This window comes from Diorhabda carinulata, chromosome 4, assembly GCF_026250575.1.
Source record: "Diorhabda carinulata isolate Delta chromosome 4, icDioCari1.1, whole genome shotgun sequence".
Classification (NCBI taxonomy): domain Eukaryota; kingdom Metazoa; phylum Arthropoda; class Insecta; order Coleoptera; family Chrysomelidae; genus Diorhabda; species Diorhabda carinulata.
This window is the reverse complement of record NC_079463.1, coordinates 3,694,854-3,721,754: the sequence shown is the minus strand read 5'-3', so window position 1 is coordinate 3,721,754 and position 26,901 is coordinate 3,694,854. Positions and strand designations below refer to the sequence as shown.

The 26,901-nt window shown below is 31.8% G+C and overlaps 1 protein-coding gene across 1 annotated transcript; it reads right to left on the bottom strand.

Moving 5' to 3' along the window:
* LOC130892380 (uncharacterized) lies at positions 1-20,307 on the bottom strand. The gene is made up of 9 exons (XM_057797782.1): positions 20,250-20,307; positions 13,716-13,898; positions 12,647-12,924; positions 8,730-9,081; positions 2,532-2,661; positions 2,334-2,477; positions 909-1,130; positions 706-853; positions 1-645 (listed from the first exon to the last, which is right to left on the bottom strand). Exons 1-9 carry the CDS (start codon positions 20,274-20,276, stop codon positions 453-455), a joined length of 1,677 nt encoding a protein of 558 aa, XP_057653765.1. The 5' UTR covers positions 20,277-20,307; the 3' UTR covers positions 1-452.
* Between the last annotated feature and the right edge of the window lie 6,594 nt (positions 20,308-26,901).

Below are 26,901 nucleotides of genomic sequence, written 5' to 3'. Positions count from 1 at the left end.
TAGTGATTTAGTAGAAGTATTTTATTTACATAATTGGCTTATATGAACTTAACCTTACAAATATGACGTCTCGGTATTTTCGCGAAATTCCAGGAGTTACAGTGACCCTTGAAATCAGTGTCTTGCACTGCCAAACTAAATTTTTAACATCTTTCGAAATGAAGTGTTGAATGAATGTAACTACATTCTTTAGAGTCTTTTGACTGCCTTTGTTGGTGCAATTAGACGTGATTAGGTTAGGTTTTTGCGAAAATACCGAGAGATATAAATATGTATAGGCACAGAACATACCAAGGGAAGAAACAAAGTAACTGTCAGAAATGTAGCTAGTACCGAGATTCCATGTCATCGATTGAACATTGACAAAATAATTAAGGATAATACAGTCTCTTTAGAAAATGATATAAAAACTATCAGTATTAACAAAGTAAATGGAGTTAATGGAGAAAATATTATTTTTTATTCGAAGCCCTCCTATGATTAATGGATTTTTTGTCATTATTCGCACTAGATTTCGATGATGTCGAAATGTTAGATATCGATGAAGATGAAGACATATAAGATCTTGATGAGTTATCAGATGTAGAGGGAATACCATTTCTCACGTTGTAGTCAATTATTTCGGTACTCGTATTCCCATCATTTCTGACGAAAGTAATTTTTATTAAAGGAACGTTCAATGGACGTAAAATTGATTTTACTAACGGTGGTAAATATTCTCTAGATGGAAGAGCCGGTGATGTAGCACAAAAAGCTGCCGCTGTTAATTGTTTCATCAATTTGGCACGTAAATTTTTGTCATGGGGTAGAGTCGAAGTTCTTCGAAAAATTTGTCTAAATTTCATTCCAAAACCTGAAAATATATACAAACATAAACTTATGATATATTATTACAGAAATGTACTAACCTTCTTCTCTCGACGAATCACACGATATTTTCCTCGCGCTTCCTCTACAAAAAACCACTTCCATATTAATTTGACTATCCCAGTTACGAGAAGAATCGGGAAATTTAAGTAACTCTCTTATTTGACGAAGTATTACTTCGGCACACACTAATCTACTACAGTGCAATGCCCATTGATCAGCTCTCAAATTGCGACCAAAATCGCGCAAAGTCGGATCAGCACCTTAGACAATAAATCATTTCTACTTTATAATCACAATAAAAACTGCATAAAACATGATGAAATCTTATAATTTCGATTGATTTTGAGGAATAAAATAAACATTTTTCATTCACTACTCAGTTTTCTTTGTTTAATACAATTTTGTGGGTTTCTCATCAGGAAGCAACGAATAATGAAAAGAAAGACTCTATACATCTAGGAACATCACTCATCATTTTTTAGGTAGACTTGCTAGGAATGAACAAATATGCTCACGAGTATTCTATCAACTACACATCCAAATTAGTGTGGGAATGTAAAAAAAAACTCTAAATAATCGTTTGATGTCACAAATACGCTAAAAGGAAAACCATCTGACGCAGTCATACGGGCCAAAACATCGTCAAGAGTATCAGATTTCACAAAATAGTCGGCGACTGACGTCATTTTTCTTTTCGAAGGTGGTCCTGCATTATTTCGGCTCGTTGAGGAAGATGCCTTAGCAGAATCTAAGTTCTAAAGTAGCTAAAAGTATCTAAACAACGCTTAGGTACATTGTGCTAAGCTACCCGTTTTGTCGACTAAAAAAATCACTCCACACTGACGTAACGTCTTCATCTTTTTTATGTTTGATATAAAAACTTTCCTTGGAGAATGACATTGTTTACTTCTTGACCGTAAACAAAAAAGAAAAGAACATTTAAATCTATGTACAACATAAACATAACCTCTTAGATCAATAGAAAAAACATTCGCAGTTTTTCATCTATATTTACTCATAGATATTAATGCATTGTTGTTTTTTCAATAAATTAATTGTTTATCACCAATTAACAATATAAATATCATTACTTACACGATCTGAAGCGTAATTTTTACACTATTTTACAAACATACTTAATCTGACACCGGTCGTTAGCAGAAACAAACGCAATCAGCTGTGTAAACAAGATGGCCGGCAAATTTTGACGTTTAACGTCAAATAAAAGTAAGTGCGTTTCGTTTCACGCACATTTTTATTGACTTATATAAAAAATATATTAGTCCCGAAAATCGCGGGATTCAGGATTCATTGAATTTAATCTAAAATATGATTGGGATCCCGGGACCGAATCCTCTAGAACCCTCTAATTGATAATAAAGGAAAGTAGGAGACAGCGTTGTGTGAAAAATCAATCGTCGATACATATATGTCTCTTTATTATAGTGCTTTTGTTATTTTACCTGATAATAATAATAGTTGGGCAGATCTGCTTCTTCCATCTATAGCTGCACACATCAACGGTGTGAAACCCAATACATTTCTTCGATCAATAGTGAGTCTACCTCTAAAATAAACCAAGAACAAGTTCAGGAACTCCGTTCTCTCTGTAATGAGAATAGAAATGAAACGAGAAAACAAATACTAAACCCTAAACTCACCATAACGAACAGCAAAATGTAAGGGTGTGTTTCCTTCGTTATCACCCAAATTAGGATTGATATTTTTTATTCGACTTAATTGATTCAAAACATCAGCTATTCCACGCGAGGCTAGCCAAGTAAGTAAAGTCTGAAATAAAAAGAACAAACCAATTGGACTTCAATACTGAGAATACGGTTGAATTATTTTGTTTTAAATCTAATTCATCAATTATCATCGTCATTTTCCTTTTTTCATTGGAGACAATGATTCGGAATTTTGAAGTATTGCTGAAACTTTTGAAACACCGACTGATGCAGTTAAATCTCTAAAGCATCCACTACACTACTTCATCAAATTGCTCGTTTTTTTTTGCCTCGCAGTTCATCACATGATTGCACGAGTGCGCGGACGAACACTTCGAACTTAAGTTAACTTCGACGAGCGATTATTGTGTGTTAATTTTAGCACGCTTGTTAAGATAAATATCCATCTTAGTAGAAGCCAAAATAACGCAGAAAAAGTAAATCAAACAATAGTAGACTTGGTAAATTAAAATAGTTAATGTTTAATTAAACAAATCGTGGCTTTATAATGAACTAGAATTAATTACCTACGAAATAAAATCAATAAGAAACTACAAGAAACATTTATTAGTTAACGTCATATATTTCCACCGATTGGATTTAAAATAAAAGTTGTGTATACCGTTATACAAATAGTCAACCATGATTGACCCAGAACGTGATAGAATACTACAATAAGGCCAATGACGGAGCTTAATCAAATTATAATAATAAATATAAGACAACAAAGAAAAGGTATCTTCGCTCGACGTGTGGAAACGAACATTTCTTATGTTGTTGGCCAATTGAGGCCTGCCAAAACGAAGAGAGAGTATCTGACCGACTCCGAAAAGTAGAAGAGGACGTCGGTTAAGAATAGTACAATGAAAATATACAGATTTATTTGGAGTGGAACTTAATATTGATATTGATTTGAAAGCGCCAAGCCCCGATATGTTATTTATTTACATCAGTACTGATCTAAAGAAACAAATCATAAATTCAGATTTAATTGATCATTTATTTCAAATACATACGACATAATACAGAAGTAGGTCAGTGTAAGTATGTAAAACAAAGAAGTGTACGTCGGTTTTAGCAGGTGAAATATGTTTATTGAATATTAATGTTGTTCGTACTTGATTGTAATAAATTTGTATCGAGATGATGTAATGGTTATTATTACTTTATTTAGTACATTTCGTACTCTCTATAAACAGATTAGTGAAATCGAACTACATACGATTTTTAATATATTTCTATGTCAAAAAATTACTGATTAAATCGGCCAATGAAACACAAAATCACCGTCAACAAAAAACAACTACTTTCAAACTAATTTATGATTTCTAAATACAAATGTACGTCTTGAAGTAAAATTTCTTTTTTATCGTCGTCATTTAATTCATCATCATTATTTTCGTCGTCAAGATTATTTATTTGCAAACCTAAAGGTTAAAATTCCAGCATTGAGGTTAGGTCACTAGCTGAAGAAGAATTTTCTATATTTGCAATGTTAACTGAACCTCTCTTTTCATTGAAAAATATAGTACTGAGTAATATAATATAGGTAAGTAAAAATTTGATGTAAATATGAACAATTTCCTTTTTTATAAAATTTATAATAAATTTCAAAACCGCTGAAATCAGAGGAAATATGGGTGATTCCGTTCTAACTGTGATTTTTTGTATTCAAAATTTCAAGATTTTAAAATTTAACTTTTCTAACTTTTTTATGCATATTATTCATCTATTTTACTGTAAAAATAAAACTCTAAGAGGAATTTACTACAACTTCAAAGTATCACGAGCAAGACACAAATGTCGGATTTTGAGTTCCACGGTACTGACTCATTTATCCACGGTACTGACATGGTAACTTAAGATATTAAACAACAAGTGCATCAATTTTCCTCAGTTTGATCATAAACATTAGAATTTATAAGGTAATTAGTTTAAATCATTTGTTACGACAAAAAAAATTAATAATTTATCGGTAAATTCTAGGAATGGACATGACACGGTACTGACATTCAAGTGATGTAGTATAAGTTTTCTTTAAGTGGCAAGTTATATTGTATAAAAATAATGTTTAAATATCTTAAGAATTATTCAATTAACACAAAATTTTTATTAATTGATTATTAATTAATGACTAGTACAAAAAAACAATACAGGACATTGAATATCACAGTTATAATGGAATCACCCATATGGGAAACGATATATTTGCAAAAAACAAACGATTTTTATAACTTTTGACCTTGAAGACGCGGAGTTTAAAAACAACTTTAGGTCTGTACGAGTTTGCAGTTTATTATGTCTTAAATCGAGTTGACCACTATTTTTGACTTATGATATCATGGGAATATGAGGCAGGCCAATGAAATGAAAGTGGAATAAGCTCATTTCATATATATTAAAATGTATATCTACTACTAAGAACGTGCTAATATGCCCCTACTTAACCGACGAAGGTATAATCAAACCCGGCCGACTTGCACTAATAGAAAGCTCGTTTCAGTCGATGCCCTTGTATATAATCTTGAGCTTCATTCCTCGTAGTGCAGAACCAAGATATCGTAAGATTAATGACAAAGGGGGTCTCATAAGTAATGAATTTTTGGTTATGAGATTCGGAATCTCTGAAACGAAAAAAGTATATCAATGTCCGAGCAAAATAAAGACAATATTTTCTATAACCGATTTATCGAATCCAGATCGGACAATCTAAGGTAGATGCATTCATGGTTGCTACCTTCTTTGCTAATAATCAATTATTTACTTAAGCTGAAATACGTGCAGTAAAAACAGATTCGTAGATGCTACTAATTAGAATTTCTTATAGTAACATCATTCTCACTTTTGTTTGCTAGAACTTTATTAAAACGTAGTCATAAAAATGATAGTTTTGAAGGTTATGTTTTGATTAAAACTTTCGATTTTAAAACATTTGTATCATCTTTCATCGCTGTTTACTTACTTTCTACGTCACACTCAGTCATGTGTCAACGTTTTGGGCGCGTCATTTAAGTATTTAGATTCATTTTTTTATGAACTAATATACCGTTTAAAAAAAATTAGAAAATAATGTGTGATTAAGAACGATATACTAAACGTAGTTGGGGAATAAAAAAAATATTCAAGGACCCTATTGGTGAATAGTTGTCTCAACTTTATCGGTGCAATCCAGGTGTAGTTCCTTGCGACTTTTGAATAGTTTCCAGGCTCTAAGGACATCAGTTAGATGATGAGTAATTTAAAGATTTCTACAGGAAGTATAAACCCTGGTGAAAGCATGTTATTCATTCAAACACAAACTATTTTGAATAATTTCACTCATCAATCCGAAGTAATCTCGATCTTTTTAATCCTTCTTTTCCTGTTTTTGCTGATAACACTGAATTATATAGATACTTTTGTCGATGATATTTTCCATAAATTATTGTTTTTTTTGGGTCTTAGAAACACTCTGAATGTCAAATAGATTTTAATGTACTGGATTGTAAGTATCTAATATAAAAATATTTACAACGTAAAAGTTTTAAAAATATTTAAAACCATCCACACATTCTCCGCTTTTCACAAAGTTTTTCTAAAAATAGAATATATTACATATGAAATTTCACTAAGAGGCACTGTATAAGATGCATGCTTTTCGTCTGATAAGACAAATAAATAAAAAACCTAAAAATAAAATCACATTCGTTGATTGTATATATCCAAGTCTAATAATTATACATGTAGATATAAAGTAGTTCATTTTGAAAAAAGATAGAAATTGTAGCTGTTCATTTGAATACTAAAAGCCACTTATTGCAAAAACTTATCGTATCGAATGATTATATTATTGAAAAAGCACATGATAATGAAGGATATTCAAATTAGAATCTATCAATGCTAAATTTATTATTAAATCTTTCCATTACTGATAAAATCAGTTTTGATTAGCAATAAAAAGTTATTGCTATACATTTTGTGAATAACAAGACTTCTAATGTCACGTCCAGGCAAGCGCGAGTAATTAATATTGAACAGTTTGCTCTTTATTATTATATACGAGCATTATCTTGCTAATTTGATGGGATAATTAAAAAAAAATGGTATTAATGCCATCCACTGGCGCCACCGGTATATTGTCATTGAAAATTACGATAACACATACTCAGTATTTTTTTATTGATAACAGAAAAATATGATTTTGATAAAATTCTGCAAAAGCTTGTTCTCGATTAGAGAAAATAATCCCTAAAAGCTTTGTTTGCCCTCACGTCTCCCTAAAAGTTAAAACAAAATAAAACTCATATAAAGCTCTCGATTTTTACGAAAAAATCGGGTTATAACAGCCAAAAAAATAGTTTTAGGTAAAAAATGTATATAATAGTTTTTGTAGAGCTTTTTATGAGCTTCATTTTTTGTTTAAACCTCTTTACTCTAAGATCGATGTTTTCGGATATATTTAGTAAAATTGTTATAACTTTGAGCGAGCTGGGGTATTATCTTTTCTAATCCAGGTTAAGTTTAATAATTAAGCAAACGGAACTACAGCCCAAAAAAGTAGGAATTTCGTCTAAAAATTCATGACGCCATTCGAGAAACCAATTGTTCTGTGTCTTGTTCATAAAATGCTGCTCGAAGAAGTGAAAAAAAAGAGAAGAAGAGAACGAGTTTCGGAGTAGCGCATTACGCAGGCCCAACGCTACGTTCTGTGAATCACCAGGCCTTGTCTCTTCCTTCAAGCTCGACCCAGTCAACTTGTAAAGGTTAGGTTACGTCCGGGTTGACCATTTTCTTATCTACAAGCTAAAGTTAGGTTAGGATAGGTTGTATTAGAGGGTGTTTTATAATTAATAAATTGGTAATATGTATTATAATTAATTTCTAGATAAGAAAATGGTTAACCAGAATTCAATATTCAGATACCGATATTCCTGGGAAGTATTTAGTACAACATTTCTGGGAACTTGTATGTAACTCATATTTCTGTGTAGAAATTGATGATCGACAATTTTTTTTGAAATTTCGCTAGATAAATCACGCCTGACCATCCCGAAATTCCAGTTCCTGGGCCCAAAATATATGTAAAAAGACAGGAGAGATTTTTCGATTTCATATCCAGGTTGTTTGACTTATGAATGAAAGCTAGTGGAATGTAAGACATACTAATGATCCCCTGACGACGTTGAATAAAACTTAGTATAAATTAGACGTAGGTCCAGAATTTTTTTTATTTATTATAAACCAGGAGCATGCCAAAGTATTCGTTTGAATTGAATGCAAAGGACATTGTGCGTTGTTGTCTATTCGTTGTACGTCAACGGAATGTAAGATTAGTCGCTGTCTGAGGCACTACAGTCTTCAGCAGAATCCGTAAACCACAATTTGGAGAGTTCTTCATCGGAATTTGCTTCCACGCTCTAAAAATGAGCTCAGGAGCAGTTCAAATTGACACTTATTTTTATCGAAATCCATCTTTAACGTCAGAGCCAATGGTAACAGTGACTTTTTTCAAATGCAGTAGTTTTTATATGAATTGGTATTGTCTCAAAACTAAAAACGTTTGATGTAGATTCGAGTTCTATTATTTTGAGAACGATGTTGGACAGACCATCTCAGTTACTGACGAGATCTTAGCCAATAAGCGACAAATATCTTAGCAGCCTTGAAAGCAAACAATAACCGTGCCATTGATCAAATTCACCTTAGGTACTAAAGTCACTGAATTTCGAATGCGCACTTTTCAAAAAAGCCACACATTTGAATGATATAATATACCATGTTTTATATGTGCACAAACAGTTTATTTCCCGATTAAATATTAACATACACAAATGATAATCTAGACCAAAGATTCTCAAACTTTCTTCTTCCTGGACCATTTTCAAATTAATACCGACTTTAATGAACCAAACCCGTCGAGCAATGTGAAGATCTAACAATGGACATTCACTTAAACCCCTGGATCTCAGCTTTAGAAACCAATGGTCTAGACTAGATACATTTTTGTACAAAACGCATCGGTTATTTTAAATAAAAACTTATTCCGTGAAGAAATATTTTATTTCACGTTGGAGAATGCCTTTTATATCATTTGAAACATATTTTCTTATAATCGAAATCAGAATATTTTGATAATAAAAATGTACAACTCACCCTGCCATTCCGATCCACGGCATTCACATCACGGAAACCAAATTTCAAATTGTAATCTATGAGTTCTCTTAACCAAGAAATATTGCCGACACGAGCCGCGTTTAATAAAACTGAAGTTTTTATAGGACGACACGTCTGAGGTGAACTATCCGAAATATGACAACAAATCTCAGGATAATCATCTTTTATAATGGTTTCGTTGGTGTGTTTATTTATACGTCGTTCTTTCACAATACCATCATCGTTCTTTTGTCGTTCTGTCTCGTGAAGATTAGAATGATCTGTTAGAAGAAGACGATCTGTTTCGTGGGTTCTTCTCATTGATGATGAATTCAGCGTTCCACTGAAATAACTATATAAAATTTGTATAAAATTTCGAACTACGTTAATTTTAATATTAATCCATTCTAAACAATTATTTTATATTCATTATAAGTTTAAAGAGTGAATGAATACGAGGTATGATCAAAATATACGGCGAATTCATTTTTAAAGCTACAAATTTGATACCTGGTTGAGAAAAACTTATATAAAATGTCTATAGTACCAATATAATAGTTTTAAATACTATTTCCAAATAGTATGGGAGGTTTAAAAACAAAAATGTATAATTTAAGAAGAAGACATGATATTTATTCACACAGGGGATTAAAAATTGCTGTTGCAGTTGAATTATTGACTTAAATACTTCTCACAGTTGACAAAATATGATACTTATAATTCTTTTCATATACAAAATGAATTTTATTTAGGTATAGGACGAGTTTATTAGAAATCGGAACCAAGAAGCAACAGTTAGATGTGGACAAACGACATCAGAACCGGTGTGTATAGAAAAGGAGGTACAACAAGGTTGTGTTTTGTCGCCAATACTGTTTAATATGTAATCTGTGCACATACTTAACCAGACGACACGGTTATCATTGCAGACAATCCAGAAGCCCTTCAACGCCTAATCAACAAAGCTATAGAATGGCCATAACAAGACTTTCAAACCCACAACTCAACATTAACATATCTTGGTAGCTGGATAACCGCAAATGTAGACCCTGACGTCGAAGTAAAATCGCGTATAGGACAAGCTAGATTCATATTCCTAAAGGTGAAAAACCTTGAACTTAAACTTAAGATACCGTTTTTTAAAAGCGTACCTGTACTCAGTTGTCTTGTATGGAGCAGAAACGAGGACATTAAAAGTGGATACCATGAACAGACTCGAGAAAGTGGATCTTCCGTAGACTTTTAAAAATATCGTGGACTCAGCATATACCAAACGATGAAGGGCTTAGACGTATGGGAAAGGGGAGAGAGGTACTTACAACAATAAAGAGAAGAAAGGCCGCTTATTTGGGCTACATACACCGTGTGATATACTGAAATTAATAATAGAAGGAAAAATCGAAGGAAAACGTGGACCTGGTCGCAGAAAACATTCACGGATTGGACCGGTATGAACACATGATCTTTAATTCGCACCACTTAGGAATAAGTATGCCGAAATTGTCGCCAGCCTTCATTAAATGGAGATGGAGCCTGAAGGAGAAGATAGGACGTCACGATTATTATATTCGAAACAGCTTGTAAGGGTTTCGTATTGTGATCGAATGATTCAATCATTTAGCATTAGAAAAATAAAGTTCAGCCTAGTAGAAGAACCTCAAATCTCAAGAATTCATACGCAAAACTCAGAGTGCATGTTTATCAAGATACAATGAAGGAAAAACAATTGAAATAACTAAAGTAACTTCCGAAAAAATGATTATTTAAGGAGAACCTGATAATATTTCTGATCTAAACACTATTAAAAACCATTATTTTTCGATGTATAACAAAGTTTATTTGCTATGAATGTAATCTAGACAATCAGAGAATAACAAATCCAAAAGAAAACAACATTGATATTGTTCAATTATTATAAATTGTATTAAAGTATCTATTAGTCTTATTTTTCAATACTAACCTTCATTCAAACCTTAATTTCAAAGATAGGTACAAAATTCACTATACATTTTTTGCGCGGTACTTGAAATATGTGTCTTACGAAAATTGTTTTGACAAAATATTTTAGGACCAAGTAGAAACACTTTTCCGACTCAAAAATTGGGTCACCGGAGCACCTCCGTAAGTTTGCTTAAGAAACCGAGAACTTTTCGAAAATTGACGGTTGAATTTGTTCCACATAACGTCTCGACCTTTCCCTCTATAGACCGTTCGTATACTGAAATGAGGATTAGTGAAGCGACTTAATGTTTTGTTTTCTGTGCTTTAGAGAAATGGAGTTCTGCATATCTGGACAGTATTCAATTATAGAAAAGAATATATAATTAAATATACGCGGATTAAATACGATGTATAATCAAAAAGTACTTTGAATAATTATTTTCCTGCTTGTCATTCTGCAGCAGCAACATTTAATTAGTAAATGAGGAGCGAGTGCGAATGCAAAATTTTCTCCGATAAAAAGAAAATTATGTTCGAAATTGTGTACAGTTGAGAGATCATCTTCAAATCAAATTTCATTGCCAATATTCAGCGCCCCCGTAAGGGCTACTGGCGACTGTGTGCAAAAAAGTTTTGGCGCTCCTTGAGGCATTTTGCATCATGTTTTTTCAATTTTTTTTAAAGCAGGTAGGTGCTATTGTAGTAGAGATATTTTCTGAGACTTTGGTGTAGCAAATTTCTTGTTCAATTACTGATATTGCTAGCCCAGACAATCTTCCTTGAAGCATTGTCGATCTTCAATAATTTTTAGCTTTGAAAAATATCGCAAGAAGCTACAGGCGAATAAGTCAAATAGAGAGTTTTTTTTCTCAATAATTTTTAAGAAAAAACTAATTTTAAACGCGGTTTTTGGATAATTAGGGATTTCAACTCGGTGTTCATAGTCTAACAGTTTTGGTTTAAATTTTCTCCTCACCGTTGGTAACCGTGGAAAGTCTTTCGCTTATACAAGTATTTCTTGAAATGATTGGTGAGATCTATATTGCTGGAAATTATCAACAAATTTTTTTTAGGTAGTTGTAGTAATCTGCATTTGTTCGATGACAATATTTATATGAAATAAAACGTCATACCAAATAAATTTAAAACGTTCAGACGTTAAGAAGGAACTCGCTTTATGTTTTGCATCAATGTGAAAGGAATTAATTATCTTCAGCTACTTTTATAAACCTTAATTAAATACAGTTTATGGGGCTTTATTGCATCAATTTTGCTGGACCATCCTGTCTCATTTAGAGGCTTTAATCTTAACCCGGGGACTTTTTTCTTACAACATCTCACCTTTTTGTGGATGACGGAAAAAATTACATATATAACTCTCGCATCAGAATAAAACAGTTTATTGTAGGATACGACGAGTTAGAAGTGTCATGTACTGTGAAGTTCAATGTACGGTACAAGGTACAAAAAGGGCTCTCGAATTCGCATCAACAATACGTTTTTAAATCCCAACACCCTCTCCCTTTATATTTCATTTTCTTAAAATGTATGTATTTCTGTTTTTTTTTGCAATTTTTGTATAGATTGTGCAATTGGAACATTTACGAAAAACCAGCAGATGAAAAACGGGCCACATCCTGGCAATTCCTGATAAAAAAAATATTCGAAAATAAGCACGTTTTGGAGATAATTCCGAAAGAAACGTTCCAAAAAATGTCTCCTGTAAAGAATTCAACTTTGGGAGGAGTAATTATCCTTTTTTATCATTTTAAATGATTAATTGAAATTTTTCAACGGTTTTTTGTGTTTTAGACATATATCCCTTGATTGGATTGGTCTCATAGCTAATCGAAATTTTAAAAACCTAGCGGCAGTTATAGCTTATGTTAAATGTTTATCTCGAAATTTTGTTTTATACTTTTTCAGCATAAATATTCATAATTCATCTAAGTTATGGTTTTTTAAAAAATAAATACCTTCCAGTAGGATGGATCCTTTTTCTGACACCCGGAGAACCGGTCACAAGAACGGAAGTACAATTTTTCAAACAAGTTTCGTATCTAGCATAAAATTCTTGTTTGTTTTTTTCACCGACCACATTATGAATTGCCTTACAAGAAGATGTTACTATTCCATCTGTGTTTTCATAAGATAGAACTCCATGACCCTTTCTGCGAAGAGATTCCGTAACGCTTTGTGTCCTGGAAAGGGTTGGTTTAGCCATTGATGCCGCGCCAAATGTGACTCGTCGGGTCTGTAAATCATTTGGAATCATAAAAATCTAGTTAAAAGATAGAAATAACTTCATATTTAGATTTTACGTGCTATCGAAATTCCAAGTAATCCATATAAGATACTGTTAAGTGCTATATCAATTTTAAAGAACTTTTTCAGTCGGTGTCTTAAATGGTTTGAAATTTGAATTATAAATGAGATTGACAGTCTTTGTGTAAACCTAACCTAACCTAACACAATAATAATCACATGAGAAACCACTAAATTTGAAAAAATGAACTAAAACTAAAGAAAACTATACAATTGGAACGATAGAAACATAACCTCGAAATGCGAGTGTATTAAACATTCCGGATTGATTGATTTTAAGTGAAAATACTCGATTTTTCAAAATAACAGGGATGAATAGATAAACTAACTATTATTGAGGGGGCAATAATTGCTTAATATTTACTTAACGCTTCAATTCAATGCAATTTATAATAATTGTCATGATTACTTGATATACAAGGTGGTTACACAAATAATCACGAATCTATATCACTTGATATCAACAGAAAATAAACCGAAATTTTGATTTTAATTTTGAAGTATTAAAACACGTCAAATCCTTTTCAAATTTAAAACTCACTTTAAATGGATGTGTATTTTTAAGATCTCAAGTAACAATGAAACTTTTTAATGTTTGAAAATCATTTTTTTACTGCCAATTCAAATTGGCAGTGACAGAATTGAATCGCTAGAAAATGATATGACAATTTAGTAATTCAAAAGAATTTTGTTTAAAGGAGTAAAATCGACCAAACTTACCGATTTGTGATTTGGATTAGTACTACCATTATCGTTTTTGCTTTTCTTTAATGAAGTTGTTTTCGTTATCTTGGAAGTATCAACTTTACGATTATGAGTGACGTTACCTTCAATCTTCACATCAGTCGACTTAAATTGAAGTTCCGAAACTTTTTTGTGCGCTCCTTTTGACTCTATATCTGTCTATAAAAATATTATTTATAAATGTGATGAATTTTTTATAATGGTTACTGAGAAAAAACTCTTTGCGTAAATTGTTTCACGAAAATATTCAGAAGACCAAAGAGAAAATGATTGTACACCCTTGATTGCAATGTTATGGGTGATGAAAGTATTTTCTAATCCGAAACCGAAACGAGATCCAGAGTTAATAGTGACTATTACCAAATTCTAGACCAAAAAATTTTGCATCAGTAAGTAGCAAATGATAAAAATCACAGCGAATTGTATTAGATAATGACATGGACCATTCAACTGTTCTTAGAAAGCTGAAGAAGAAAAATTGGCGTCCCTACAAAGTAAATTTAGTACAGGAACTTATGGAAGATGATTTTGATAGACGAATTTAATTTTTTATGAAGCTATATATCATGTTAATCGTCAAACTTTTCGTTACTGGGCTACGGAAAATCCACATTGGATGCAAGAGTACTGTGATCAATTCCCAGACGAAGTTATTGTTTGGAAGGGAATAATAGATAACTTTTTCGAAGAGAAAGGTTCTCGATATTTAGAATTTCTTTCTTCAAAACTTCTTGCTCCCCGAAATGAACCGGTTGGTTCCACACTATGCGGTCTTGGTGCGCAAGTACTTGAACAACGTCTTTCCAAATCGGTGGATAGGTCACCTGATTTGATTCATCTTGATTTCTTTTTATGGAGATACTGTGTCATATTTATCGCCTACTTTTGTGGTTGCTTTTAATTGTTATAATTTCTCAATAATATTTCTATTTAAATATCTCAAGTGTGTTTCACAATTCATATGATTTTCAACCCTAAAAAACTCAAGTGGTAAGTAATTTAATGTTGTATTTTGTTTAATTTCAATAATAATAATTTCAAATAATCTAAAAATCAAACTTTTTATATTAACCTCTCAAATTAATGCGAAATGTATTAATGTTTGACCTTTATATTATAGCGTCTCGCAAACACAATAATTAATAATAGGAGGCACTTTTGGCTGTGTATATAACGAAGGAAATGACAATGGAACACGTAAAACGAAATAATAGTATGAAAAAGTGAAAATGGCTCTTGAAGCGCGTTAAAAGCAGCGCCTGGTACAAGAATCTTGTTGTTAGAAATTCACCTGCATTTTCTTTTTTTTTCAGCATACTCAGAGCTGGCTTTAAAGTAGAAAACATAATAATATTGCTTATTTTTAAAGGTGTATTACTTTAATTCAAGAAAATATAATCATATATTTAGTTTCTAAACGATTTTCGTATAAATGTAAAGGTTAAAAACACAAAATAAACGATAACGAGAAATATAAACTTATAAAGAAACGACGGTCCTGTAATTTATCTTCATGATATTGTCGAAAGATTACTGTTCAATTTTTTCATGACAAAAAATCATTAAATCGTTTTACAAGCACCTATATACATAATTAAATATTCAATTTGATACGATGAACGAATTAGAATCATTTCAATATCCACTTTCACTTATCTAAACAATAACAAACATTTCTTTTTAATCAATTGTGGAATATCATATCAATACAGCCAAATCTGAAGACAGGAAATGATGTAGTTTTGGCTGTAGACGCACTTGATCTTGTTTAACCTCAAGAAGATACCACACCCTAGTAGTTGACTTTTTCTTTTGTATCAAATAGACTTTCTTCCAGTTTCTCTAACTCCAAAAGTCCAAAAATGTGGAGTTCCACGGCCACCCAGCAAAACTTTTATCACTGGATGTCATTGTGGCGTCTTGCACTTAACTTACTGTTAGTATATCCCACCACTTTGATTGTGTTCGTTAGCCGAGCGGACTAAGTAGTCAACCTCCAGATTCGTTGGCCGAGGGCTCAAATCCCGTTCACGCTGTTTTTTTTGCAATTTTTTTAGAAGTTATCACTGCAAACTTTACTATACTACCTGCATCAGTATTAAAGCCGATTTATTAGCTTGACTTTCCGTTTGTCGTTGCCGTTCGCGAGTGACGTTTACCGTTAGACGTTTGTAGCAAATTTTAGAGCCTATTCATAAACTTAAAGTTGGTACCGTTAACCTAAAAAAATTATCATTCTTTTTGACGTGTGTACTGCTTTTTCTTTTCGTGATACGTTTGTGTTTTTGTTTGTAATACGGTAGTTATGGACGATATGGAAAATAACGAAGAGTTTCTTTATTGGGAGTACTAGAAGGCTTTACAGTGTGTACAATGGAGATAACCAAACTTAAAAAGAAAAAGAATACGACAAAGTTCAATGTGAGACCAATAGAGGTCGAAAATCTAGCGCTCTAACATGTCATACGTCAAAATCACGTGACAAACGCAAACGGATGTAATTGGTTCTTTTCTATTGCTACGAAATTCGTGACAGACAGATCAGCAAACGGCAACTATGAATGGTCTTATACGTTTCAATTTTTTTTTATTTTGTAACAGCAAACGGCAACGGAAAGTCAAGTTTATGAATTGGTCTTTACTTTAGAATTTAACACCTTAAATTTTATTGTGTTGTTCTAGAAGAATTTTAGATACGTGCATCATCTGTTGTAGATTTACAAAACTAATGACTAGAACTCGAAAAAAAATTTTATTTTTGACAATAAATTAAAGTAAAAAATGGAAAATAAATATAAATTGACGGACTTTAAAAGCGTGTTTTTTAGTTTTCTTTAAACTATTATCTAATTTTAGTAGAAAAATGCATAATTATAATCTTAAAAGCATGCAGTTTATTACATGCAACTTTTATCAATATAATTATTCTGCAAAAGTATTATATAATATCCAAAATAACATATGACTCTTATATAGAAATATTTATGGAGTTACATTTATTACTGTCATGTAAATAAAATATAATTTTCGAAATAATAAATTTCAGAGTCACGTCAAGTTTTACGAAAGTTAAGTTGTAATCATATAATTTTCAGCACGTCGTTAACACGATTAAATTTTATTTAAAGTAAGTGATAAATGTATTAATTGAATATTAAAATAATTTTATAAAATATTTAACAGATTATATTTAGAAATAGAAATATGAATTTCAAATTTTACAATTTCAAACATTCGTGCTTTTGGTTCGAATTCTTTTATAGCCTCTTTACAAAACCAACAGAAATACAAATACTTTTAAATCAACAAAAACATTCTAAATATGATTTTTTTTTAAATTAAAGTAGAAATTGTTTTTTTCTTTGGTATTTACGGAATAGACATCGGATAGTTACCACTATGAAGAAGTACTACTTTCAAACTAATCTAATCGTTGCAGTTCTTCGTACAGTCCAACTATCTTTCTAAATCATTGGTTTCCAAAACTTTTTTGATTCATGTACCCTCATACTATATGAAATATAAGAAATAGGCAGGTAGGTATTTACTTTTCTGGCACTGGCAATTACTAATATCAATTCACTTTTCTTTATGAAATTCCGGAATCAAATGAGTAACGTTTATCCTGTACTTTGATTAAGAATCGAACAAGTTCATGCAAGATTGCAAGCACATACACCACAAGCCGTATTAATTTGGACGTCTGTACAAGCGTTGCGGACGGGACGGCGGCCGGCGCGGCAATTCGCGACGCCTTGAATTGAATTTGGAATAAGCTAGTTTTCACAAGTTACAGTCGCTGAGCTTATTAAAATATTATCTGCCTATATTGATAGGAGAAGTCAAGCCAACATTTTAGTTGGCTTGACTTCACTATCAAAATTGTCACACCCCCGTCGAATCTCCCGTGGACCCCCGGTGGTCCACTTGGACGATTTGGGAATCGCGGTTCTAAATGTAATATTTGTTTAAGTTAGTATTAGAATCGTTTATTTCTTTGGTATTCACTTCATGATCTATCGGAATAGACAAGTAATTACCACCATTTAGTGATTTTAAACTTCAAGTCTGATTGCCGCAGTTCTTCGAACTATAGAAAATCGTTTTCTTTATCGAAATATGTTGAAGATTGTTTACTTCGAGTATAAAACAACGAACTCTATCTAGTGTTTATTGTTGACAAATTATAAATGCTTCAGAAACGATCAGAATGTTCGTGGTGTTTGATATTTTATTACAAACCTCAACATTTTAGAATGAATTAAAAAATAACTTCTTCGTCTAGACCGGGTTTAAAATCAGAAAAGAATAGTAGTAGGATAAAACCCATTGGAAAAAGAAGATAATATAACAAAAATGATTTACGAGCGATTAGATTTCGAGAAGTGGAAAATGGTGGGTTTTTAAGGGTAAAAAACGGTTTATACCGATTTGGGGTAAAACTACAAACAGTTTAAAAACAAATTTATAGATTATAACTTTTGTATATACACTTTTTTCACATAACTTTTACGAAATTCGGTGAAAACTTACCTTTTTATGTCCCGCACGCTGTTTTATTATTCAAAATATTTAGCTTCCACCTTATTTTGGAGTAATATCGAAAAAGTACTTTCAATTGAAAATTTTCACATCAAAGTATTGACTTTTTAAAAAAAGTCGGTGGACTTTTTATTTGTCATAATCTCTACTTTCTGATGGTATGAAAAATATACATAACTATGGTAAGTTTTCTCAAAATAACTCGAATTCGAAAAAACTCGTGCGTGAAGAAACAGTAGTACGTAAAAAATGTATTATTAAGGTCTCCGTAGTGTAGCGGCTAGGCAACGAGACTCACAGGCGGCAGGTCCCAGGTTCAAGTCTCGCTGATGCCGAAGGGTTCACACATTTAATAACACAAATTCGTCAGTTCTAATCTTGATTAGAATATTCTAAATATTAATAAAAATATAAAATATTTTATAAGGAAAATTACCATTGAACTTATGTATTTTGATAAAATTTTTGGTAGTAGAAAAAATGTTGTATGTATTTCGTGTGTTAAAGTCTTTTTTCGAGTCATGTGATTGTCGCATTCGTCAAAAAAAAGCTACTTTACACACTTGTTACGTAATTGACTATTTAAGTAATCAAAAAATAAAATATGAATGGGAAGAAATCACTAGAAAGATATGGAATCATTGTTCTGCTTTCTAAAATTATCAATAAATTCGATAACTCACCCTAATATTCATTTTGGAAGAAAACGGTTTAAATAAAACTAATGTATCTTCAATATCATCTGTCAGTTCAATTCGAAAATGATCTGTTTCGAGAGTTATAAAGTACTGACTATATTTTTAGTCTAATTAAGTGCGTGGCGACAACGCCTATTTTGTAATATTCATCATATCCCTTGGTAATTTGCGTAGACCATTTAATTAATTCATCGAAAACTTATCTAGATAATGAATAACCACGTAAAATATGATTTTTATGTACATAATGTATTTCTATATTAATTCCAAGTTAACTAATAGTAAATTACAAAAATACTTTAATTAAATGATGAAACAAGTCAATTTTATCATATCTGACATTTCTTAATCCACTTTCTTACGTTTCTCTGGCTTCTTATTCAAAATACCATACGTGCTGCATAATTATAAAAGGCATTTGGATGATAAACAATCGTTTCGAAAAGAAATCCGGAAGTTTTAAATCGTCGAATCTTGGAGGTCATTAAGTAAAACCTCTTCTTCCAATACGTTGCCTATAGTCCATTCGTTTGGAGTAAATAGAAACAAAAATAACGTTAATCTTCATAAACCATAATCATTTTCCGGATTTAAATATATAAATACGATCCATGATTCGATTTATCTACTTTCAATACATTGGTATTCGATTCATATAGAATCGATTATGTTTTCGTAACTATTGTGTCATATGTCAATCATATAATGCCGGCAATAAATTTTGTAAAATATACATCATGAAGAGTAGAAAAAGAAAGCAGAAAACTTGGAAAAATGTCCAGCTGTATCAAAGAAATAATTTTAAAGATAGAAAAAGCGACATATAAGTGGAAGCTTCTTAATCTCCTCTTTTGACGCTCGAAACTTCAACGTCAAGGCGATCCAATCAGAATAGAATAGAGAGAAATGGAAAGCGGTATAACGATGTTCTTTCTCTCTCTGCCACTTAAATGGCGCTGGTGTAGGCAAATAATATGGTATGAACGTAAGCAATTAATTGAAGTGTGAAATAAACAATTCAATATAATTTTTGACTCGAGCTGTTCATTATTTACTCTTTATTTTATTTTAACGGTCCCTTTTCATATATACAGATTGTCCTTCTTCTCGGTATCCTCCATACATGTAAGTATTTAAAAACAACAGCGATTATATTATTAATTAAACTGTTTCATTTTATTTCAAGACCTCATAGTATTTGATACGGTTGTTGTAGATTATCCTCAAGACAAGTTATATTAAAAGTAATAATAATAATAATAAAACTGACCTTGACTCTAAAATCTAACACATTCATAGGTTCTGTAACAACTCGCGAATGGTGGTAAACTGTTAAGCTCAAACCATTAAAAGTAGGCAAATGGGCGGGCGGCTAAACTCCAGAAATTACGTGCGCATTTCAAATTTGTTTATTAGCGAAACTTCGCAACTTCGTGCTTGTTCTCACGCTGTTATCATTTTTAAGAGATATTAAATTGGATACGTGGATTTAACTTACGAGAAAGAGTGGTGTAGTTGAAGGTAATAACAGTTACGGATTTTATTGTGTGATGAAACTGTTATCAATCTCGAAATATTCTAATATAAACTAGCAATAATTCGGGTTATTATATTAATTTTTTCACATAATTTGAAGCGATTTGACAAGAATGATTAGTCAAGAAAAAATAACTTATTAATTAATTGCGCAGAAGTTGAAGTTATTTGGCTGAACTTCCGAAAAACGCCAATGAAATTTTACATGTGATGTCGATATTTTTGAAATTCTCGCGACCTACACCCAAAATATTGAATCCAGCTGGAGGCACATGAGAAGAAGAATATCGAGGGGCGGAATCAGAAATAACTTGGATCTGCATCTTTGTGAACTTCTCTGGAGAAGTCCGGCAAAAAGATATGGATCCATTCGATACAATCATTGTAAGATATAAAATTTTTGTATCCTGGGAAGAATGATCGACTTCCAATGGAAGAGGATGAGGAAAGTGACTAAATTTTTGTGGAATAAAATTGCTTTTCATTCATTTCCATTGCTTTTATTGCACTTTCGGGATCGGGAAATACGTCGATGCTATCGATTCGGTTAGGTTAAATTAGGTTAGGTTAGGTTAGGTTAGGTCCGGTGCGTTTACTATCGTTTTTCTATTTTTCTTTCCTTTTTTCATGGCACGAATAGGCCTTTTTTAATTCACTTTTCTTAGTCCTTATTCAATTGTGACCATTTCCTATCATTTTTACCTTCCAATTCCTCTTGGCGTTTTTCGGAAGTTTATCCAAAAAATTATATTTACTCATACAAATAAAACGATTTGAATTGTTTTCTCGGCTAAGGAAATTATAAGAACCCTTGTTTCAAACCAGTAGTCCCATTATAAGTTCGATAATATCTTTGAACTATATTTGATGAAGTGATGCATTTATTGAATTGTATTTAATTGTGGAATAGCAGCAGTTATTTTGGTAATTATCTAGATTAGGTTACATCCCTCCGATTTACTTAAAAATTTAGTATGTTATAGAGAAAATTATGCTGAAAAATTTGTTATGTATATCGGGCGCGGAAATCATCCCTCCACATAGTTTTTCATCTTTGAAGTTCCAGAAAAAGAATAATTTAAACATCATAGTTTTGCTTCGCATGTCTAACCTAACTTAATCTAACCAAACCACTAATTTTAACTAAGAATATTGATAGAAATCAATCAATAAACAGCAACACACAAAAATTCATAAAATTTTATCTTTTTCATGGTTAAACACGAATAAAAAAAAACAAATATTGATAGATTTACTAACGATAGTATTATCTAAACCAGGGATGGGAAAACTACGGCCCGCGGACCATCTCCGGCCCGCAAAGCGTTGAAATCCGGCCCGCGACCAGCAAACAAAAATAGGGCATTACACGTCGGGCATAAAACCCGTATGTCCGACTATCGTTGAACGCATTACCCATTTGTGGCAACTATTTTGAACACCAGAAAATTGGAATTTTATAAGTATCTTGTATCTAGGACACAATACCCAAATATAGTTTCCCACGCCCAGAAAATAATGGCTATGTTTGGTACAAGCTATTTGTGCGAACAAACGTTTTCAATAATGAAAAAATTGTCTTCGTAATAGGCTTTCAGATGACCTCCTTTTTGCTGCTGATGAGCCGGATTATGATGAAGTCATGCTGAAACAAAAACAGTTCCACATGTCACATGTTCCCACACAGACCAGCGCTCCTCAACCTTCTACTTCGCAGCTAATTAAATGTTATTAAGAATGTTATTATTTAATATTGCATAATAAATTAGTATTTCAGAAAAATTATGGCCTTATTTTGATTTTAGTAAATAATGTATTGCCTCAACTTGGCCCGCCATATATTTCGTTAGCAAAAATTGGCACGCGAAGAAAAAAGTTTCCCCATCCCTGATCTAAACAAACTAGACTAAATTCTCTGCAAATTTTATGATACATTTTGTGATACATCATCATTAGGTAATAAAGACATGCGAAGCTAAACTATATATAAATTATTATTCTTTTTCAAAAACTTCAAAGTTGAAAAACTATGTGAAGGGATTGATTTCCACGCCCTACATATATATATCAAATTTTTTAGCATAATTTTCTCTATAACATACTAAAATACTAACGAAATCGGAGGGGTGTAACCTAATCTAGATAATTACCGTTATTTTTAACAACCATCGGTAATCAACATCCAAAACTAATAAACAAAATTATATGAATCTTGTTATTCCATATAAGAAGAGTTAGAAGCACCTTCCAAAAAAGATTTGAGGTTACGTATAGGAAGTTTAGCTCTAAGTTCAGTTGTTTACCAAAAGATTCTCTCTTCAGTTCTATATCAGGCCTGAAGTCGATTACAATTTATTTAATTACCACACTTCCGTTGGTGGATAATCAAAACACATAATTTTTCGTGTATAATAACAAAAATGTTTATTGTAGAGTTTTGAATACAACTTATTCATATTCACAATTTGCGATCAAAGTTCTCGTTGGTCTCAAAAAATACCGCAAAATCGTGTTTGTATGCTAAAATATTTCTTCGAATTCTGAGAAAAAAACGACGCATCCGACAATGTTCTATCTACCTCGAGTACCAGAGAATTATTATTAAAGCTTCATATTGCAATTTAATTTTTTTCTAAATTAAGATGACATCGATAATCTAACTTCTGATCAAATTCTAAACCAAAATGTTTAGTTTCGCGAACTATTTATTGTACCGTTAGTTGCTGATTGTAATCTGTCTTGGCTTTGGTTGTTCAATGTCTAGTATAGTTTCACTCTTTGAATGGTAAATAAAACTCTTTATAAAAACACTTTATCATTTTTTATTGGTTTTATACACAATGAAACTATTTAACACTATCAATAGACAAACAAATTAGGTATATCTACATAAAAAAACAGGTAATCAAGATTTTCCACCATAATAAAATAAATGAATAATAATATACGAGGACTGGATATTAAATAACGAGACTGCGCGTCTAGATGGCGCCCTAAAAAACGAGTATCTAGATATCTTGTCTATCCATGTCACAAAGCACGTTTCCGTCACTATTATAATATTTGTGTTTGAAACAAAATTTTTTCCTCGTAGCGAAAACCATGTGCGACTAAGAACAGGAGTGACGTATCAATCTCAAATAACTCCTTAAATTGAAAAAAACTCCGACTGAGTGCTATAAATTGCTGCAAAAGGCCTATGGGGACAATTCCCTATCTCGTGCGCGTGTTTTTGAATGATGTAAGCACTTTAGTGAGGCTCGAAAGAGCACTGAAGATGACCAGCGCCCAGGTCGCCCTTTAACTATTTCAACTCCCGAAACAGTGAACGGAATCAACCAAATTTTGCGTGCAGATCGTCGAATGATCATCCGGATGATTTCCAAGGTTGTAAACGCCGATAAAGAATCGGTAGAAAAATTGTACACGAGGAATTACACATGACAAAAGTCTGTTATTTAATCGCCAGACCTCGTATTTTATCGAAATCTTTGGACGGTAATTTTGAATTGTGGTAAACACTAAGTCATGTAAATATTGCACTCTGAAGACCAGTCGCTTCCAATTCGTAAAACAATCAAACCTGTTTTCAGATCTCCTTTATCTTTATAATGGTATTCACACTATAAGAAAAATTTCATAAAACCGAAATTACCATATAATATTGAAAAATTTTATGGAAAATACTGGAATACCTGTACATACAAAAGCAGAAAATCCATTACGTGTCTTATTACAATACACGATAAAATCCAGTATCTTATTTGATTATAACTGATTTATATTATATTTAATTATATAAAACAGTAAACGTTCAATTACAGTTTTTATAACAAATGTAAACCCCAATATTAACCGCTATAACTATCACATAATTTCCAAAAACTACCCACATCTAAAAATCTCGTGTGATTTATATTAGTTATTTCAGAACCTAACCTCAAAAGTAAAAATCCAATGAAATCAATTGATTTTAAGTCATATGATTGAAGACAACAGATCCCACGGGATGTTTATCTCGTTGCCATGGATACATATTTGATTAATTTTAATTTTGACGTTTGAAATATTTGATATTTCAAAATGTCACGATTTGATTGTAACGCCGACGATAATATTAATGAAATTATCGTATCAAACAGTAAAAAATGTGTATGGAAAATGTTTATGGGCAATGATAGAAAATATCAATTAGATGAAAATAGAACGGCCGAAGAATTGACGTTTATGATAAAGGATTGGGTTGAGAAAAAAGATGGTACAGAGTTTGAAGAAAATGTTAAAAAGGTTATGAAGAAATGGAAGTTATTATAAACCCATTCAAAAATGTTGTATTTCAGCAAGCGCGAGCTGCCCGCGTTTCTATCCGACGAAAATTGCAATCAGATTCCTGTAAAAGGAAACAAAGTTCGACATTATGGAATGAAAATACCCCTGAAGGGCTGCAACGGAAATTCTATCACATATCTTGGCGAGGAGGGGAAGCTGCTGCTTGCTCGACTGACTTTTTTTAGTCGAATCAAACAACGATGGGTATATAACAAATCGAAATGAATATATTTAAATCGATATGTTGTACTAAATCGATTCAGTAAATCGATTGAAAATCAACTTTTGATTTTTTCACTTTTGGTAAAAACCATCAAATTATTAACAATAAGCTGAAGGTACTCGTAACGCAATATTATGTGTTGCCAGTTGAAGGGCTAATTATTCACAAATTCGCTGTGTTTAGTTTTCTGTTCCTCGTTTCCATTGCCAGGAACATCGCAAGTGATGAGCAGAACTCGGATCCCAGTAGAAAACTATAAAAGCCCTGATTTTACTAAAAAGAGATCGCAGACATTGTTTATCATGGTGTTTTTCTTGTTTTTCATAAAATGAATTCATATTTACATTGTAAATACAAACTTAGGAAAAAATCTATCTTTTAGACATCGATTTTCTTATGAATCGATTCATTAAGTTGCGATTCGAATGAATTTACAAATCGATCTTTCTTAGAATCGCCATCCCTACCCTGTATTCAGCAAGACTTGCCAAAGTTGTTTAAAGTGGATTGAAAGAAAATTTTCAATACAAAACGACAACAGCAACGTTTGTCCTGTCAGATTTTTAAAAAAATTGATGTCAAAAGGGACTTAAATATTAAAATCAACAGATTATACTTAATAAATCGTTATTGTTAATCCAAAAATGATCACTGGAATACGATTCAGAATTGGACAAAATCGTTTACCGAAACGATTGACTTGAATACTAAGGGAAAAAAAATACTAATCACTCCAATCTGCAGTTAGTCGATTGGCCAAAAGTAGTGTACAAGGGGTCACAACAATGACAAAACAATAAAACCCTACTTAATATTGACGAAGAACATTTTAATCAAATTATTATCAGCATGGGTATTGGAAATACAGCTTAATCAGTTATAGAAACTAACACGTCTGGATCTTCAGTTAACTTTTTTAATTGTTCTTTGCACCTTTAAATAAATTGTCTTTGCTCTGTATTTTTTTATAATTAGCAAAGAACCAGTTGATGAATTTTCTGCTTATATTAAATATCGACATGGCAGTGTTTGATTAAAATCGTTCGGTGACAAGTTTAGAGTTGAAAAAAATTGAAATAATTTTGTTATTAACTTATAATCAAAATAAAATAAAAATTCGTGACCCCAAACATATCACCGAAACTCGACGTTATTTTGTATAACAATTTATTCAGTACATATAGTAAAAGTCTTAATCGTTAAGCGTGGTAAATAAATTTATACAGCGAGAAAAGATAATTGGGGATACACAAATTTGATCTCGAATGGAAGCGATGAAACTAACCTAACCACTAAATATGTTTGATAAGCGAGTAAAGAAACTAGAAATATAAATTAGCTCAGCGAAAGACAGAATATAGATAAAATAACATGATTTACTTTTAGTCATATTTTGGATTGGCTATACTGGAGGTTATACAGTTCCTCTCTTTTCTTAAACTGTTAATTAAAAATAGTAAATCAAGGTACCATTGAAGAGAGAATTACAAGACACAGAAAAAAGATACAAACAACAGAAATGATTTTCTTCCGAAGCTAAAATGGTTCGGATATGTGATGAGTGAGGCAAAGATTACAAAAAAAAATTAATAAATGTTATGAGTTTCAATTTGTTTACTAAGTGTAATGATTCTCTTATTAAATATAATTCTGTGGTCAACAGAAAAAGAAGAATTTGACTTTTGTTTTTGAGTTTAGTAGATCCTAGAATTCAATAACGTGTGTATTAGTTTGTAGAAATAAATCCATGGCAATCTTGGTCATCACTTGTAAAAATGTTTTAGTAGGAATATAAATAGAAATCCATTACACAATTTAATCAAGTCTTATAAAT